This window comes from Mobula hypostoma, chromosome 11 (genome assembly GCF_963921235.1).
Source record: "Mobula hypostoma chromosome 11, sMobHyp1.1, whole genome shotgun sequence".
NCBI lineage: Eukaryota > Metazoa > Chordata > Chondrichthyes > Myliobatiformes > Myliobatidae > Mobula > Mobula hypostoma.
This window is the reverse complement of record NC_086107.1, coordinates 46,433,215-46,452,299: the sequence shown is the minus strand read 5'-3', so window position 1 is coordinate 46,452,299 and position 19,085 is coordinate 46,433,215. Positions and strand designations below refer to the sequence as shown.

Genomic DNA, 19,085 nt, shown 5'->3' with positions numbered 1-19,085 from the left:
CTACCACGTACAAAGCTCTGCTGACTGTCCTTTATTAGTCCATGACTATCCAAATACTTATATGTTCAGACCCTAAGAATACGTTTTGCTAATTTTCCCACAACTAATGTCAGACTAACTGGCCTATAATTTCCTGTTTTCTGTTTAGAGCCTTTTTAAATAGTGAAACAATATTGGCTATTCTCCAATCCTCTGGTACCTCTCCTGTCACTAAGGATGCTTTCAATATTTCTGCTGGGGCTCCAGCAATTTCTGTACTTGCCTCCCTTATCTTCCAAGGGAACACCTTCAAGGTTGGGGATTTATCCACCCTGATTTACCTCATGACAACAAGCACCTTCTCCTCAGTAATCTGTACAGAGTCCATGAAGTTGAAGCTGCTTTGCCTCACATCTATAGACCTTGTATCCATCTCTGAAGTAAAAATAGATGCAAAGGATGCATTTAAGATCTCCCCCATCTGCTTTGGCTCAACACTTGGATTACTATTCTAGTCTTCCAGAGGACCAATTTTGTCCCTCGCAATCCTTTTGCTCTTAACATATCTGTAGAATCCCTTAGGATTCTCTGTCACCTTGTCTGCTAGAGCAACTTCATGCCTTCTTTAAGCCTTCCTGATTTCTTTCTTAAGTGTTTTCTTGCATTTCTTGTACTCCCTTAAGCACCTCATTTGTTCCTACTTGCCTATACCAGCTATGCACCTTTTTCTCTTAACCGATATCTCTTGAAAACCAAGGTTCCCTACGCTTGCTATATTTACCTTTTATTCTGACTGCCATGTACAAGCTTTGCACTCTCAAAATTTTGCTTTTGAAGGCCTGCCACTTTCCAAGTGCACCTTTGCCAGAAAACAGCCTGTCCCAATCCACACTAGCTGGATCATTTCTGATATCATCAAAATTGGCCTTTCTCCAGTTTAGAATCTCAACCTGCAGACCAGCCCTGTCTCTTTGCACATTTCCTTTGAAAATAATGGCATTGTAGTCACTGGAAGCAAACCCTACACAAACCTCTGTGACCTGACTTGTCTGATTCCCTAACAGCAGATCCAGTATTGTATGCTCTGTGATTCGGACTTCTACATACTGATCAAGAAAACTTCCCAGAACACATTTGACAAATTATCCCATCCAGTCCTTTTACGGTAAGGGTTTCCCAGTCAATATGTGGAAAGTTAAAGTCACCTATTATAACAACTTTATGTTTCTTGTAACAGTCTGCGATCTCTTTAGACATTTGGTCCACTAAATCCCAAGGACTGCTGGGTTGTATGTAATATAGCCCCACTAACCTGATTATAGCTTTATTTCTCAGTTCCCGTCATAAAACCTCACTAGTCGAGTACTCCAGTCTGTCCTGACGGAGCACTGCTGTGACATCTTCCCTGACTAATAATGTCACCACTTCTCCTTTAATCCCTCCCACTCTGTCACGTCTAAAACAATGCTACCCCAGAATACTGAGTTGCCAATCCTGCCCCTCCTGCAACCAAGTTTCACTAATGACTGCAATGTCGTAATTCCAGTTGATGATCCATGCTCCGGGCTCCTGTGATATTTCTTGTGTTGAAATATGTGCTCAGGACACTAGTCGCAGCATGCTCAAACTTTTGATTGTTGACTTTGTCTGAGGTCTTACGAACATCTGCCTCCAGAATCTCTCCACTATCTGTTCTGGCACTCTGATTTCCATTGCCCTGCAACTCCAGTTTAAACCCCACCACGCAGCATTAGCAATCCTTTCCTCTAGGATATTAGTCTATCTCCTGTTCAAATGCAAACCATTCCTTCTGTACAGGTCACACCTTCCCCGGGAAGTAGCCAATGATCCAAAATCTTATGTCCATCCTCCTACACCTACTCCATAGCACATATTAAGTTATATAATATTCCTAATTCCAGTCTCAGAAGTGCATGGCATGGGTAGAAATCCTGAGATCACAGTCCTGGAGATTCTGCCCTTTAGCTTAGCTCCTAACTCCCTGAACTCCCTATGCAGAACCTCATCACTCATCCTACCCATGTCATTGGTACCTACAGGGACCATGACCTCTGACTGTTCACCCTCCTTATTTCTCTATGAGAAATCAACTGTTTCAAGTTTTTGCATTTCCATGGGAAGTTTTAAAGAAGAGGAGTACAGCCTGGGATTTTGTCAGGGCACTGGAGCAGGGATCTAATCGTAGACCCGGTACTGTACAAACAGTGATATTAACTGTGTAACAAATCCCAAGGTGCAAACAAAGTCAGCGTCAAAGTTCAGGCAGAGATCAAAAGACCCAGAGAAATCCAAAAAATGTAGAATAGGGAAACAGGCAGAATTTATATTCAGACAGACAGAGTATAAATACGAATGCTGGAAAGGTTCAGGAAAATTAACAGAACTGAATTACACGGAGCAATAAACAGAGAGGCAGATGATAGGTGGAGCACAATGAGGCACATGTGACAGTAATACAAGTAATAATGAGGAACAGATGGAGTAGTCCGTAATAGAGGGGTCAGAGTAGAGCAGGAGTGGCGACAGGAACACATGGCAATACGAAACCACAGACTGACAGCTAGGGGGAAACACACAAAAAGACAGAGTTCAACTGGAGGTACTGACAGATTTGTGCTTTGCATTTAATCAGTTACTCTGTTTCTTGATTCCATTTAGTCAGTTACTTCCTTTCTTCTTTTCTAAATCTGTTGCATGTTTACTGTGTCTTAATATGTTACCTCGTTACTTGTTTCCCCATATTATTGGTTTAGGGTGACCCATTTCATACTGGCTGTATGAAATTTGAGTTGAAATTTAGTAGAAATTTGGGCAACTTTATTCTGGATATCAGATGGCCACATTTCAGAGAAAATTTAGCACTTGGGGACCAATTCTTGTAGTACTATTGTTGTATTTTCTAAATATACAGTGGCTAATCAGGAGCAGTGCATTTGTATCTCCTTGCATTACAGAATGGCAAAGTGTTGGATGGTGATTTGTGGTGGGAGATCTTGTGGTACATTTCTGGGGATGGTGATTGAATTTGCACACTGGATTAACAGTCAGATTGCTAAATTTGTATGAAGACTCCTTACCTCATCAAGGAAGGGGAGCCACTGATATCCTTTTGAAAGGGAAAAGACTGTGAGGGTATTATCTGGCTTCTCGGGTTTTTGTACTCTGTTTTGGGGGAGCTGGCAGGGGTAGTCTTCCAGCCAAACCCTGACCCAGAGTGTGGTAACAGACTTAAAGAGACTTGAGCCTCAATAGCCTTGGTGGAGTGAATGCTTTAGGGGCTGGTCTATCCCTGTGTACCATTTGTATAATTAGAATGTCCTGACTCTTAGTGATTTCCCCAGCTGACAGTTGGTGTAGGTGGTATGTTGAGTACTGGAACAAGGTGCAAGGTGGATGGCAAGTGTGAGAAGGAACAGTATCCTTGGACAGCTGTGTCTATGCCAAATGGTGTTGTGAAGCTGGGCACTGGTTGGATGCTGAATGGTACTTCCTGGATATGCAGTCCCAAGCCTACCTGTGGTTGCGATAGGGTGGTGTGATTAGACAAGAGACAATAGACAATAGGCAATAAGTGCAGAAGTAGACCATTCGGCCCTTTGAGCCTGCACCGCCATTCTGAGATCATGGCTGATTATCTACTATCAATACCCGGTTCCTGCCTTGTCCCCATAACCCTTGATTCCCCTATCCATAAGATACCTATCTAGCTCCTTCTTGAAAGCATCCAGAGAATTGGCCTCCACTACCTTCTGAGGCAGCACGTTCCACACCTCCACAACTCTCTGGGAGAAGAAGTTCCTCCTCAACTCTGCCCTAAATGACCTACCCCTTATTCTTAAACCATGCCCTCTGGTACTGGACTCTCCCAGCATCTGGAACATATTTCCTGCCTCTATCTTGTCCAATCCCTTAATAATCTTATATGTCTCAATCGGATCCTCCCTCAATCTCCTTAATTCCAGCATGTACAAGCCCAGTCTCTCTAACCTCTCTGCGTAAGACAGTCCGGACGTCCCAGGAATTAAGCTAGTGAACCTATGCTGCACCTCCTCCACAACCAGGATGTCCTTCCTTAACCCTGGAAACCAAAACTGCACACAATACTCCAGGTGTGGTCTCACCAGGGCCCTGTACAAATGCAAAAGGATTTCTTTGCTCTTGTACTCAATTCTCTTTGTAATAAAGGCCAATATTCCATTAGCCTTCTTCACTGCCTGCTGCACTTGCTCATTCACCTTCAGAGACTGATGAACAAGTACTCCTAGGTCTCTTTGTATTTCTCCCTTACCTAACTCCACACCGTTCAGATAATAATCTGCCTTCCTGTTCTGGTCCCAAAGGAATAACCTCACACTTATTCACATTAAACGCCATCTGCCAAGTTTCTGCCCAGTCACCCAGCCTATCCAAATCACCTTGAATTCTCCTAACATCCTCATCACAAGACACACTGCAACCCAGCTTAGTATCATCAGCAAACTTGCTGATGTTATTCACAATGCCTTCCGCAAAATCATTGACGTAAATCGTAAACAGCTGTGGTCCCAATACTGAGCCCTGTGGCACCCCACTAGTCACCACCTGCCATTCCGAGAAACACCCATTCACTGCTACCCTTTGCTTTCTATCTGCCAACCATTGATATGTGGTGCCATTTATATGCCACCCCAGTTACCTGGATGAGCACCTTGCCCATGCTGGTCAGTAAGAAAGCTATGACGAAGGAAGGATATTTTGAATGATAGTCTTTCTCAGCATGGCATGACCAGACTGTCCCAGGAACTGATTTTGATGGATTACCTGATCACAAGGGAAGGTGGCATTTGTCCAGTTATTGGTTAAGAATGCAGCACCTACATTCCTGATGGGTTGGTGAACATCACTCACCTGGTAGATCATACCTCAGAGTCCATGTATAAAAGGAAGTGGGGTCCAGCTTATTGGCTATTACACTCCAGGGTGGGGCTGGTGGACTTTTGTGGCACAGGGGGGGCTGATGGAGTACTATAGTACACTGGAAGTGACTACTGGGTTTACAGTTCTGAGTATTGTGCCTTTGTGGTTTATATATAACTTAGGAGTCCTTGAGAGTCATACTAGTCTGAGAGTTGGATCATCACATTTGGAACTTTCGAAGGATGGAGTGTCCTGTGGGGTTGAGCCTTATTCTGATTGTCGAAAGTCGATTCCATTGTGATTGGTTAGTTTAGAAGCTGCAGCAGCTTCTCCCAATGGATAACTGTCTGGTGTCCAGTTTGAAATATCCTGGATGTATAAAATAGCATATTGAAGGGGTGAATATTGTGTAGTCTCACACACAGAAGATGATAATTCAGCTGAGGTTATTTGTATATTGAACTGTTTGATCCCATTTGCTGAGTGGTGAGATATTCCCTTGAAATAGGTGTAAACAGCTTAAAGGATATCCAAAAACTTTTTATGTGCATTTCATACATAAAACAGACTAAAGGCTTGCAATTAGATTATAAATGGTATTTTATTAGATCTAAAATAATATTTGATAACTGTTTAGTGGGAAGGTTTTCTCCACCCAAGTGTAGTAAACAGGAAGCAAGTATTGAAAATTGTATTTGCATAGTAAAATATTGAATGTTTTCATCACCATTATTGATTACTTTCCAACATTATGTTGACTTTATTTAATTTGTATTAAATTTACGCAATATTAGCTGAATGTACTGTGTCTTGTTTTAAAAAAATAGAACCAGACAAAATAAATGTTCATCCAAAGCTTAACAGAGAAATGTGAAATAGTGGGGTGTTATTTATATCTACCATCTGATAATTTAATGAAGGGAACACTGAGTTATTCAAGTTTGTCTTTAATATGAAGGTAGACATATGAAGGTAGATATGTTGTGATGAGAAACACAGTGTGGCCTCCTCTATATCAATGAGAGCTGATGTATATTGGAGGTTCGTTCTGACTGCCACAACAGGCTGGTTTTCCTGGTGGCCACCATTTTAGTTCTACTCCCCATTCCCATTTCAACATGTTGATTAATGGCCTCCTCTACTGCCTCAATGAGGCCAGTCTAAGGTTGGAGGAGCAACACCTCATATCCATCGGAGGAGTCTCCAACCTGAGAACATGAACTTGAATTCCCTAACTTCCACTAATTTCTCCTCGTCTCCTTCTCTTTGCTTCCATTCCCCAATCGGACTCCTCGCTTATCCCATTTCTTCTCCTCAACTCCCTCTGGTGCCCGTCCTCCTCCTTCTCCCGTGATCCATTATCCTTCTTTTCTTCTTTACCTTTTCCACATACCATCTCCCAGATTCACACTTCACTGATCCACTAAACTTCCCCCCTCACCTGGCATCTTTTGTTTATCACCTGCTAGCTTCTATTCCTTCTCTTCCCCACTTATTCTAGCTTCTATCCCCTCTCTTTCCAGTCCTGATAAGTCATTCTTGTTCCAAACATCAGCTGTTTATTCTTCTGCATGGTTGATGTGTGACCAGCTGAGTTCCTTCAGCATTTTGTGTGTGTTACTCTGGGTTTTCAGCATCTCCAGAATCTCTTGTATCTCTGATGGGAATGTTTGGACTCAGCAGTAGGAGACGGATAAGTTAAGTAAATGAGTGAAAACAAGGGAAATGATGTTTAATGTGGGCACTTCTGAAATCATGCATTTTGACAAGAGGAATCAAAAGGAGGGCTCTGATTTGAATGGAGAGAGTTTACAACTGGGGGAGTATAGAGGGATCCAGGTGTTCCTGAGCACAAACAGCATGAAGTTAGCAGGCAGGTGCAACAAAAGTGAGAAAGGCAAGTGGCATATCGGTCTTTGTTACCAAGAAGTTTAGAAACACAGACTATTATTACAGAATATAAAGAATTGGTGAGGCTACACCTGGAAGACTGAAAAAAGACTTCCTAGCATTGGAGGTAGCCCAGAAGAGATTGACTATGTGAATATCTGGAATGAAAGGGTTTCTTATTACAAATGGTTAAAGCAGTTCAATCTTTAATATTTGGAGTGCAAAAGAATATGGCGCGCCACAAAACTCAGAAAGCACAAAATCAGAGGGCAGTAAGTCATCCTTGACCCCAAGGCACTGCTTATGAAGTAACAAAGTAAAAGTAATTATTGATTATTGTGTCTGAATTTAAAATACAAAATGATGTGTCCACAATTAATGTATACATTCCAATATTCACCAGCAACTTTGATGTGTGTTCCAATATTTCAGATAGGTTTACCTAATTTAATTAGAGTTTAATTATCAGAATACTAGTGACTTTTGTTTAAATCACTAAGATGGCATCAGTAACCTGTTAATAGTTCATTCAAAACCAAATTGAAAATTGTGATGAAAATGTTAATCCGTGAGAATCATAATAAGACTAGTGGATGATATTGTAGAAGAGAGAAAAAAGTCTTCTAATTCTGATTAAATTTTAAGAAATCACTATAATTTCAACTTTGAGTTAAGCTCCAGATAACAAATAGATTTTAATAAATTATCAACAGATAATTAACCATTTTATTTTTCATACTCTAGTTGACGTTTATAAACCGAGAAAAGCGTTACCTTTAGATTTTTTCTTCCAGATACAAATTCCAAAACCCAGAACACAAAGTAGCATGATAATGCCAAAGATAATTCCACCAGTCAGCTTACTTTGTTCTTGTTCTGTTAAAACAAGCACGTTTTTGAAAACTTGAAAAATGAATAAACTATGTAATTTATAATATTCATGAGAATGTATTACTAACTTATTCGACTTATCAGTTTGATATATCCCCTGCATGAATTAGTGATACAAATCATATGCATTATATTTATTTTCAAGATGTGAAATAGCTGAAGATTGACACCTTTATGAATGAATGTTACATGTGTATTTGGGCTAATTCTAATTGTTTCTGTACTACATTTTTATCAGCTGAAGCATATACCTAAAAATATTTCTATCTCTTTGGATTTTTCAATTAGAGGCAAATTAGAATCAATCTCAAATTACTCATTTTCACATCTTCTGTATAAACAATGTGATTGCTGGTTGAGCTGATAATAATATTTGCTCCACGGTCAATCTGCATATCTGAGGATTATCAGGGAAGCTTGAATATTGCGGGGCAACATATTAGAAATATATTCTGTATACTTTTCCAATTGGATCTTACCTTTAGCCATGTTGCTTGCCAGTGTAAAATTTCCATGGAACTCTTTGTGCTTCACTGTACAGATGTACTTGGCAGAACTACTCACCATCGATTCTACTCTTACTTTAGTGGTAAGACTAAATGTCCCACTTTTGTCCATAACGATATCATCAATAGACTGATTTTTTGAAATAACTTCCACTTTTTCATTTAGTACTTTTAACCAACTGACTGTAATTTCCTTTGGATAAAATTCCTTTACTTCACATATTGCAAAGTTCTCCTCTTTTTGCATAAATACATTGACTTTTGGTTTGACTGTGGAAGAGAGAACAGAATAAGTTCATGATTAATATATATTATCAAGTACTCTAGTTAGAGTTTACTGACATCAGCAATGAGGGACCAGAAAACTATATTCTATGCATTCAGGCTTTAAGCTGTTGTTCTTTTTGTTTATTTACGTATTTCTTACTTTTTTTACTTTAACTGTTAAAAATGCGGTGGAGTGTCTACGTCATTTAATTATCATTCATCCATACATGAGTACCCATGAAAACAGCAAAATGAAACAGTATTCCTCTGAGATCAAGGCACAAAACACAATACAAACAGTCATGCACAACACAAGGCACATACGGCACATATAGATAGCAGTAAACATACAGTCACACAAAAATATATATAGAGAGAGCTCACGTCCCTGAGTGACATGTCCTATAAATAGTGTTGCTGGTATGGACAGGCAGTTCTCAGCAGTCCAAGGATGGGAGGGGCCAATCCCCAAATACAACAATACAATCGTTATAGAGAAAGGTATTAATTAAAAAGAATGAACATGCATTTATGTAGACACTCTAACGCACTGCAATTTCCCAAGGAATTCTGAATTGAAATTATTCACTATGGGAAAGCATTCTGATGTTTACACACTTAGATCTACCTTAAGTATGCAGAAAAAAGAGGGTCTGACATTATTGAATGGAATTGAATTGAATTGATTTTTTTTCTTACATCCTTCACATACATGAGGAGTAAAAATCTTTACGTTACGTCTCCGTCTGAATGTACTATGTGCAATATTAATTTATAATAAATAGAACAGTCAATGTAACATAGAAATACACTCAGATCAGTGTGAGTTAATCAGCCTGATGACCTGGTGGAAGAAGCTGTCTCGGAGCATGTTGGTCCTGGCTTTCATGCTCTGGTACCATTTCCTGGATAATAGCAGCTGGAATAGATTGTGGTTGGGGTGACTCGGGTCCCCAATGATCCTTTTGGCCCTTTTTTTCACACCTGTCTTTGTAAATGTCCTGAATCATGGCAAGTTCACAACTACAGATGTGCTGGGCTGTCCACACCATTCTTTGCAGAATCCTGTGATTAAGAGAGATACAATTCCCACACCAGGCAGTGATGCAGCCAGTCAGGATGCTCTCAAATGTGCCCTTATAGAAAGTTCTTAGGATCTGTGGGCCCATACCAAACTTCCTCAATTGTTGCATGTCAGTGTGAAAAGGTGATTCAATTCTAAGGTTACAAAATTGGAATTCCACTCATTAGCCAAAGCTCACATTTGAACAGATCTAACTGGCCCATGACCTCCAGAACAAGCACCAGATATGAAGCCTTCAGTGTGTGTCATTGCAGAAAGCTTTCTTTATTTGAGTTGCCACAGTAGATAAAAGGCTGGCTCCAAGGCCAGATAGCTGTGACGCACAATCCAAGCACATGCGATCACCATAAAAATATAACGTATATGCTTCACGTGAAGCATGATGGAGTGGCCCAGTGGCCTACTGGACTAACACCTCCATCACTTGAACTGTTCTACAAGATATGACTGGGCGTCAAAATTAGTGATGGTCTACTGCACACTACATAAGATTGTTACTTTTTAGAGCCAAACTTTATCAAATGCAACATAACAATCAGTTGAGGGAGAAGAACAAGAAGATCAAAGGAAGGACAAGAAGGAAGAGAAGAAAGAAGAAAAGAGCAAGACAGACAGCAATTCCTTTCCTTGGGATGCCTGTGCAGAATGAATCTGACTGATATCAGTAATTGCAACTCTCATTCCGTATTCACAGACACTTCTGGTAGCAGACAACACGGGATCTGGTTGTTTACGTTGCAAAGTCATCAGCAAATAAACATGACTAATAATGTTATTAATGAGCAAAGTGAAAGATCCTTTTCTTACCTGAAACAAGCATCTTTGAAGTCTTTTCAACTTTATTTGGGGTGAGATAAACAGTGCAGGTATAATTTCCTTCTTCATTAAGTTGTACTTTCGGGAGGTAAAGTGAAGCATTTCCATTCTGTAATGCATCTTCAAAAATCTGTGCACCTCTTCTGTTAGGTTGATGATTCCCTCCATTAAATATATACAGTTCCTTCTGAGATGTTTGAGATTTATAAGACCATTGAACAGCTACATGGCTGAGATCATGTTCTGGTTTACTGTATATGCATTTTAGAAGAACATCTTCATTTACTGAAACTTCCAGTGGAGAGGAAAATATCTCCAATTCCAAAGCACCTTTAAAATAAGTTAAAGTAGTAAGTCATTGATTAGCTTTAATATCACAAATAGATGGAAGAATACATGATGAATGCTTAAACCATCTGTTGTTCAAACATGGTAGATTTGTCTGGATAGTGAAATTACGAAGGTTCAGGACAAGGCAGCTAACTGGTTACAAAATTGGTTTGATGGAAGGAAGCAGAGGTTACTAATGGGGACTAACAAACAATCTGCAGGAAGAACTCAGAGGGTCGAGCAGTATCTGTGGTAGAAAAGGAATTGTCAACATCTTGGGTCTAAGCCCTACATCAGGGGGAATGTTAGTGGGTGGCTGTGTTTCAGAATGGAGGCCTGTGACCAGTGTGAATGAAATCCAATCACCCTCTGATTTTCTTTCTGCTGTCTTCTGCTGTTCTGCATCAGCAGATATTAAAAAGGGACCATGGCTGAGTAGTAGGAGGAATCACAATAAAAATATGCTGCTTTCCTTATGCTACTGTAGGTGTCATGGACATATCGGAATGGGAATGGGAAGTGGAATTAATATGGGTGGCCACTGAGAGATGCCACTTTTTCTGGTGGATGGAGCCTAAGTGCTCGGTGAAGCGGACTCCCAATGTACATCGGATCTCACCGATATAAATGAGGCCACACCAGGAGCACCAGGCACAGTATATGACCCAACAGACTCACAGGTGAAGTCTCACCTCCCCTGGAAGGACTGTTTGGGCCCCTGAATGGTAGTGAGGGACGAGGTGTAGGGGCAGGTGTAGCACTTGTTCTGTTTGCAAGGATAAGTGCCAGGAGGGAGATCAGTGGGGAGGGACTTTTCCTACGCTACACTGATGACGGCATTGGTGCTGTTTCCTGCACCCATGCTGAACTTGTTGACTTCATTCATTTTGCCTCCAATTTCCACCCTGCCCTGAAATTTACCTCGCCCACTTCTGACACCTCGCTCCTCTTTCTTCATCTCTCCTGTCTCTGTCTCTGGAGACAGCTTATCTACTCATGTCTGTTACAAACCCATGGACTCTCACAGCTACCTGGACTATACCTCCTCCCATCCTGTTACTTGTAAAAACACCATCCCCTTCTCTCAATTCCTCCATCTCTGCCACATCTGCTCTCAGGATGAGGCTTTTCATTCCAGAATGTAGGAGATGTCCTCCTTCTTCAAAGAAAGGGGCTTCCCTTCCTCCACCATCAACGCTACCCACAACCGCATCTCCTCCATTTCATGCACATCTGCTGTCACCCCTTCCTGCTGCCACCGTACCAGAGATAGGGTTCCTTTTGTCCTTACCTACCACCCCACCAGTCTCCGCATCCAGAACATAATACCCCATAACTTCCACCATCTCCAATGGGATCCCACCACCAAAAACATCTTTCCACTCCCCACTTTCTGCTTTCCACAGGGGTCATTCCCAAAACGAATCCTTTGCCCATTCGTCCCTCTCTACTGATCTTCCTCCTGGTAATTATTCTTGCAAGTAGAACAAGTGCTACACCTGCCCCTACACCTCTTCCCTCACTACCATTCAGGGCCTCAATCAGTCCTTCCAGTGAAGGTGACACTTCATCTGTGAGTCTGTTGGGGTCATATACTGTGTATGATGCTCCCAGTGTGGCCTCCTGTATATTGTTGAGACCCGACGTAGATTGGGAGGGTTTCACCGAGCACCTACGGTCCGTCCGCCAGTAGAAGCGGGATCTTCCGGTCGCCAACCGTTATAATACCACGACCCATTCCCATTCCGATATGTCCATCCATGGCCACCTCCACTGTCGTCATGACGCCACATTTATGTTGGAGGAACAACACCCTATATTCTGTCTGAGTAGCCTCTAACCTGATGGCAGAAACTTCAATTTCTCGAACTTCCAGTAATGCCCCCCCTTCACCTTTCCCCATCCCCTTTTCCCTCTCTTACCTTATCTCCTCTCCCGCCCATTGCCTCCCTGTGGTGCTCCTCCTTCCTCTTCTTTCTTCAATGGCCGGCTGTTCTATAAGACTCCCCCTTCTTCAGCCCTGTATCTCTTTCAACAATCAACTTCCCAGCTCTTTACTTCATCCCTCCCCCTTCAGGTTCCACCTATCACCTTGTGTGTCTCTCTCCCCTCCCCAATGTTTTAAATCCAGTCCTCAGCTTTTCTTCTCCAGTCCTGCCGAAGGGTCTCGTCCCAAAATATCGACTGTACTTTTTTCCATAGATGCTGCCTGGCCTACTCTGTTCCTCCAGCATTTTGCGTGTGTTGCTCGGATTTCCAGCATCTGCAGATTTCCTCTTGTTTGCGATTGGATTCCTTCAGGGTATTATTATTCTATGGATAGGTTGTTTGGACTGTCCTTTCAGAACAGTGGAGTCAAAGGGCCATAGAGATATACATCAGAGGGAAAAAGCCTCTTGCACGTGATGACCAAGATGTCCTCCTGAGTTAGTTCTATTTGTCTGCATTTGGTCCACATCCCTCTAAGCCTTTCCTATCCATGAGCCTGTCCAAATGTCTTTTAAACATTGTAATTGTACCCTCGAGTAGCTTGACTCATATACCCACAACCCTCTGTGTGAAAAACGTGCACCTCAGTTCCCTATTAATTTTTCCTCCTCTGAACTTAAACCTATGCTCTGTAGTTTTAGACTCCCCTAACCAGGGCAATGGGTTTATTCATGCCCTTTGAGCTATAAGGTCACAATTCAGACTCCTTCACTCCAGGGAAAACAGTTCCGGCTTCTACAGCTTCTCCTAATGAATTGCCTCCAGGCCTAGCAATATCTTTGCAAATTCTTTTGGTGCTGTTTCTTGCTTATCATATACCTGCTAGACTATGGCAACCAAATGGTACATAAGTTCCAGGACCAGTCTCACTAATATTTGGTAAAGCTGCAACAGGTCATCAGAACTCTCGTACTCAATGCCCCATGTGCTGAAGTAAGGCACGCCCAATGCCTTCTTTGTCATATAGTATACAGTACCTGTGTCGACATTTTCAGGGAACTACTATATGTACTCGTACCTCTAGGCCTCTCTATTCCACAACAATCCCCATGTCCCTGTCGTTCACTGTTCTTGTACTGCACCTTTTCAAAATGCATTACCTCAGACTTCAAACATAAAACATGAAACATACTCTAGAACACCACAGCACACTACAGGCCCTTCATCCTACAATGTTGTACCAATCTTGTAAACTATTCTAAGATCAATCTAACCCTTCCCTCCTACATAGCTCTCCATTTTCCAGTCATCCATGTGCTTACTGAAGAGTTTCTTAAATTACCCTAATGTACTTGATTCTACCACTGTTATGTTTTGTAATTCCAAACAACGCAGAGATTTTTACTCCCTCACATTGCGGGATGGATTTAAGATTTAAAGAAACAAACAAATAAATAAACATAAAACTAATTGAAAGACAAGCAAGGGCACTTGAGAGATGTGTGTAAACTCTATCCAGTTAAATTCCACCTGACTTTCCTTTGCTCATTTTGCTAGTTGGTTAAGTTCCTGAGGTAATCTTAGACCACCTTCATTACTGTCCACCACACTAATTTTGGTGTCGCCCACAAACTTACTACTCGTGCCACTTACCTCCTCATCTAAATCATTAATATACACTCAGTGGCCACTTTACCGGGTATCTCCTGTACCTAATAAAGTGGCTACTGAGTGTATGTTCATGGTCTTCTGCTGCTATAGCCCATCCTCTTCAAGGTTTGACGTGTTGTGCATGCAGAGATAACTTTCTGCACACACTATTGTAATGTGTGATTATCTGAGTTACTGTCACCTTCCTATCAGCTTGAACCTGTCTGGACATTCTCCTCTGACCTTGCTCATTATCAAGGAGTTCGAAACCACACAGATACCACTCACTGGATGATTTTTTTTGATTTCATACCATTCTCTGTAAAGTTTAGAAACTGCTGTGCCAGAAAATCAGGGACGATCAGCAATTTCTGAGATACTCAAACCACCCCATCTGGCATGAATAATTACTCCACTGCCAAAGTCACTTAGGTCACATTTCTTCCCCATTTTGATATTTGTTCTGAACAACAACTGAACACTTTGACTATGTCTGCATGCTTTTATGCATTGAGCTGCTGCCACATGATTGCATTAGTGAGCAGGTGTACAGGTCTACCTAATAAAATGACAACTAAGTGTATTCGACAAATGGCAGAGGATCCAGCCATCAATCTCTCAGTGTACCACTGGTCATATCAACTTATAGAAACCAAAATGGAATGAGTTTTATCAATACTATTTTGAAATAATAAACTTACACTGTCCTACAAGCATCAATAACCCTGATCTTTTATTTAAAACGACACTTGTATCAGGATGAGGACTCTTCTCAGGTGAAAATTCCACAGCTCCAATTTATGGTGAACTTGCAGAATGCCACATTTCTTCACTCACATTCTAGTACAAAACCTCATCATGCTAGTAAACTACAAGCATCAAGGTCACAATATTTGCTGTCATAACTCAGGAAGTCAGATACTTTGACATTGACAATTGCAGCACTGAGTAAGACACATCAGGCAAGAGATGGGCAATTTGAACAAGGCCATGAATAATCTTTTATCTGGAAGCATGAAAAGAAAGAGGAAAATTGGCTTATGTACATCCAGAAAACTTGCCACTGATTTGGAACAGTTTCTTGGGGAAGTCAGGGTTTTACCAATGAAGATCATTTCAGTTCCATGCACTTTGATTACACACTGAAATTCTATCTATCGTTTACTTACTCAAGACACCAAGAAATATTTATCATTGTCTAATCCTCAACCATTTAAGTACTACAGAGTTTAAAAAATCAGTAAGAAAAGTTAGTGACATTATTACAGTACACATTAAAAGGTAACTTTATGATTATGCATAATTAAGCAATACTTTTATTTTTGTAATAAAGGAATAAAGGGAAATGTACAGAGAAAATATACATTCATTTTTGTGCTTATGTTCATGTAGGCATAGATTTAAGTATCTGAAATTGTAAGTTAAGTAATACTGAACTAATGACTGGAATTATAAGCAACACAACTGGCATAGAGATCAAATTCCACCATTTGTGTAATTTTCTTATGTATAGCTTACAGATCGTGAATTTGGCAACAATACAGTATGGATTTGTTGATATAGTACAAGATATATTTTTCTGAAATTGTATACATAGTGTGGTATAAGGAAGAAGAAGGAGATTGAGAAAGCATAAACTAGCTCTCTTGCATGTAACGTCTATATTTTGATGAGATTTTCAAAATGAATATCCTTAAACCTTATAGTTTAATGGTGCCTTGAAATTGTCGGAAACTTTTTTTACTAGTTTTTAATTAATAACATCTGAAGTTTTAAAAATTTTGATAAATCACTCAGATCGATGCATGCTGTGGCAAAAGGCAGGTTTTACAAGTGCTTTGGAAAACCGGCCTAAAGGAAAACAGCAATTCATGATCCACATTTGATTGTCCAGGCTAACAATGTTTTTAACTTTGACCCAAGAGAATGCAAACCTCTGGTGTCTTACCTGAATATAAAATGGAAGACATCACAAGGGCGGACAGACTTAAGATTCCCATTATTAAAACAGAAGATTGTCTTTCCTGTGCTGCCGGTTCTTGCAGATCATTAGTTTCAAAAAGTTCTTAGTTTCACTTTCATCATTTCTGCACCTTAGTTTGTGGGCTATGGACTGAACCAATATAACAGTAAAGTCTTTGTAGACTGAAAGATATTTTATTCGTGGAGACATCAAATATGGTAAGGTTCTCCCGACTGATTTCTATCAGATTGTAAGTTTCTACACAACAATTCTTTAAATCACGGTCTAGAGATATTTCTGGAAGGAACGCCCACATTCCTCAAAACAGCTGAACTTTCTTTGCCTCAGTTTGGTAGATACGGATTCACTTATTAACACTGAAAGAAAACATGTTCAGGCACGGCAGACAACACTGAATATTGAGAATTGCCCTTTCTTTATGCTGATGATCACATGCACTGACATTCACCAATTTAAGCAGTATACAAGTTTGCTGGTCACACAACTGCCAAATCAAGAGTGGTGATGAATTGGCACATAGGAAGGAGATTGAAAATCTGGCTTTATAGTACCACAACAACCTTCTCTCTCAACATCAGCAAAACCAAAGGGTTGATTATTAACTACAGGAGGAAGAAATTGGAAGTCCATATTCCACTTCCCATTAGGAGATCAAAGGTAGAGAGGTCTGGGTGATACCATATCAGAGGATCTGGTCTGGGACCACCACATAAGTACCATTGCAAAGAAGGCATGATGGTGCCTCTGGTTTTGTAGAAATTTGCTCAGATTCAGCATGTCATCGAAAACTTCAACAAGCATCCATAGGTGTACAGTGAAGAGTTTCCTAGCAGGTTGCATGAAGGCCTGGAATGGAAACACCAATGCCCAATTACAGAAAAGTGTTCAAAAATCAGTAGATACAGCCCAGTCCATCACAAGCAAAACCCTCCCTACCACTGAGCACATCTAGAAGAATTGCTGCCATGATAAAGCAGTATCCATTATCAAGGACCTCCACCAGCCAAACTATGTTCTCTTCTCGTGGCTGCCATCGGGAAGGAGGTACAGGAGCTCAGGTCCCACTCTACCAGGTTATTACCCTTTAGCCATCAGGTTCCTGAACTAGTGTGAATAACCTCAACACTATACTGATGTCACAACCAATGGACACATTTTCAAGGACTCTACAACTCATGTTCACAGTATTACTTATACACCCATTTATTATTATTATTATTATTATTTATTAGTGCTTGCCCCCACCCTGTTCGGCATCTTCTTTGCAGTCATGCTGAAGCACGCCTTTGGAACATTAACTGATGGTGTCTACCTCCACACCAGATCGGACGGGAGACTGTTCAGACTGTCCCGGCTGAGGGCGAAAACCAAGGTTCATGAAGTACTCATCAGGGACATGTGTGTAGACGACATGGCACTGGCAACACACTCTGAAGAGCAACTGCAATGCCTCATGGACAGCTTCTCAAGAGCCTGCCAGGACTTCAGCTTGACCATCAGCCTGAAAAAGACCAATGTGTTGGGCCAAGGCGTTGAGCACCCCCCTGCTATTACCATCAACAACTACGAGCTGGAGGTAGTTCTCAAGCTTACATACCTTGGCTCCACCATCACGGACAGTCTCTCCCTAGACCCCGAGATCAACAGACGGATCGGACGAGCAGCCTTAACATTCGCCAGGCTGACAAAGAGAGTCTGGGAGAACAGAAAGCTGATGACGCACATCAAGGTTGCAGTCTACAGGGCCTGCGTCCTCAGCACATTGCTTTACGGCAGCGAGACCTGGAGCTTCTACTCCAGACAAGAACGGCGTCTCAACGCCTTCCACCTTCGCAGCCTGAGACGCATCCTAGACATCAAGTGGATTGATCGAGTTGCTAACAATGAGGTCCTGGCCCATGCCCAGATACCCAGCCTCTTCACCCTGCTCCAACAACGCCGTCTCCGCTGGCTGGGCCACGTACATTGCAAGTCAGATGGGAGGATCCCGAAAGACCTGCTGTACAGGGAACTGACCTCCGGCAAGAGAGCACAAGGGCGGCCCCATCTTTGTTTCAAAGATGTCTGCAAGAGAGACATGAAGTCACTGAACATGAATGTTGAGAGGTGGGAGGACATTGCAAGCGATTGCTCTCGCCGGAGGCTGGAACTACGCAGAGGTCTAAAAAGAGAAGAGAAGCTGAGGCTTGCTGCTGAAGAAAAGTGTACTGGCTGAAAAATCAGCATCAAGACAACACTGGAGGACGGCGCCTTCAAGTGCAATCGCTGTAGCCGAGACTGTCAGTCTCATGTGGGCATCTACAGCCACAGCAGACGCTGCTCTACCAACACAGACTGAAGCAAGACTTTCCAGGCACAGAACCATGGTCTCGCAAGACTAACGGATGCCACCAATATATTTTTTCAGAGCTCAAGCTGGTAAAACTTGAGATATGGGCAGAGCCAAGCATACTCATTTCTCAATTGCTGAAAACCTTTGGACTGTTCTAGTGCTGTTTAGTATTGTGGCTTTCTAGCTACTTACATAAATATTGCTGTGTAGGCCTAATTGTTTAATGTTATTTTGTAGTGAATTTGGACGATACCACTTGCAGATGTTACAACTGAGAGCATGTGTACCCTGTTCATGTTCCACTGTCTCTCAACTTCATCTTTTAATTCAGCATATTTCTAGTGTTTTTCACTTATTGATTTCTGTATGCTATGTGAGTTTGGAAGTAAGTTGTTCTTGCTTGTTTATCCTGTAATATCCGGTTAATTATTATGGATTGTTCTTTATGTAATCAAGGATTGCTTGTAATATCTAATCACAAACAAGAGAAAATCTGCATATGCTGGAAAT

The 19,085-nt window shown here is 41.3% G+C and overlaps 1 protein-coding gene across 4 annotated transcripts in view; it reads right to left on the bottom strand.

Annotated features, from left to right (window-relative positions):
• LOC134353700 (dextranase-like) overlaps nt 1-16,450 on the bottom strand; it is a 75,084-nt gene extending 58,634 nt beyond the window's left edge. For all 4 annotated transcript variants that reach the window (XM_063061973.1, XM_063061974.1, XM_063061976.1 and 1 more), the window contains exons 1-4: nt 16,208-16,450; nt 10,342-10,680; nt 8,157-8,453; nt 7,561-7,662 (exon numbers count right to left, since the gene is read on the bottom strand). In XM_063061973.1, coding sequence (XP_062918043.1) covers nt 7,561-7,662; nt 8,157-8,453; nt 10,342-10,680; nt 16,208-16,259 — 790 coding nt within the window. In that variant the 5' untranslated portion in view covers nt 16,260-16,450. The remainder of the gene's footprint in view (nt 1-7,560; nt 7,663-8,156; nt 8,454-10,341; nt 10,681-16,207) is intronic.
• Nucleotides 16,451-19,085: the final 2,635 nt, after the last annotated feature.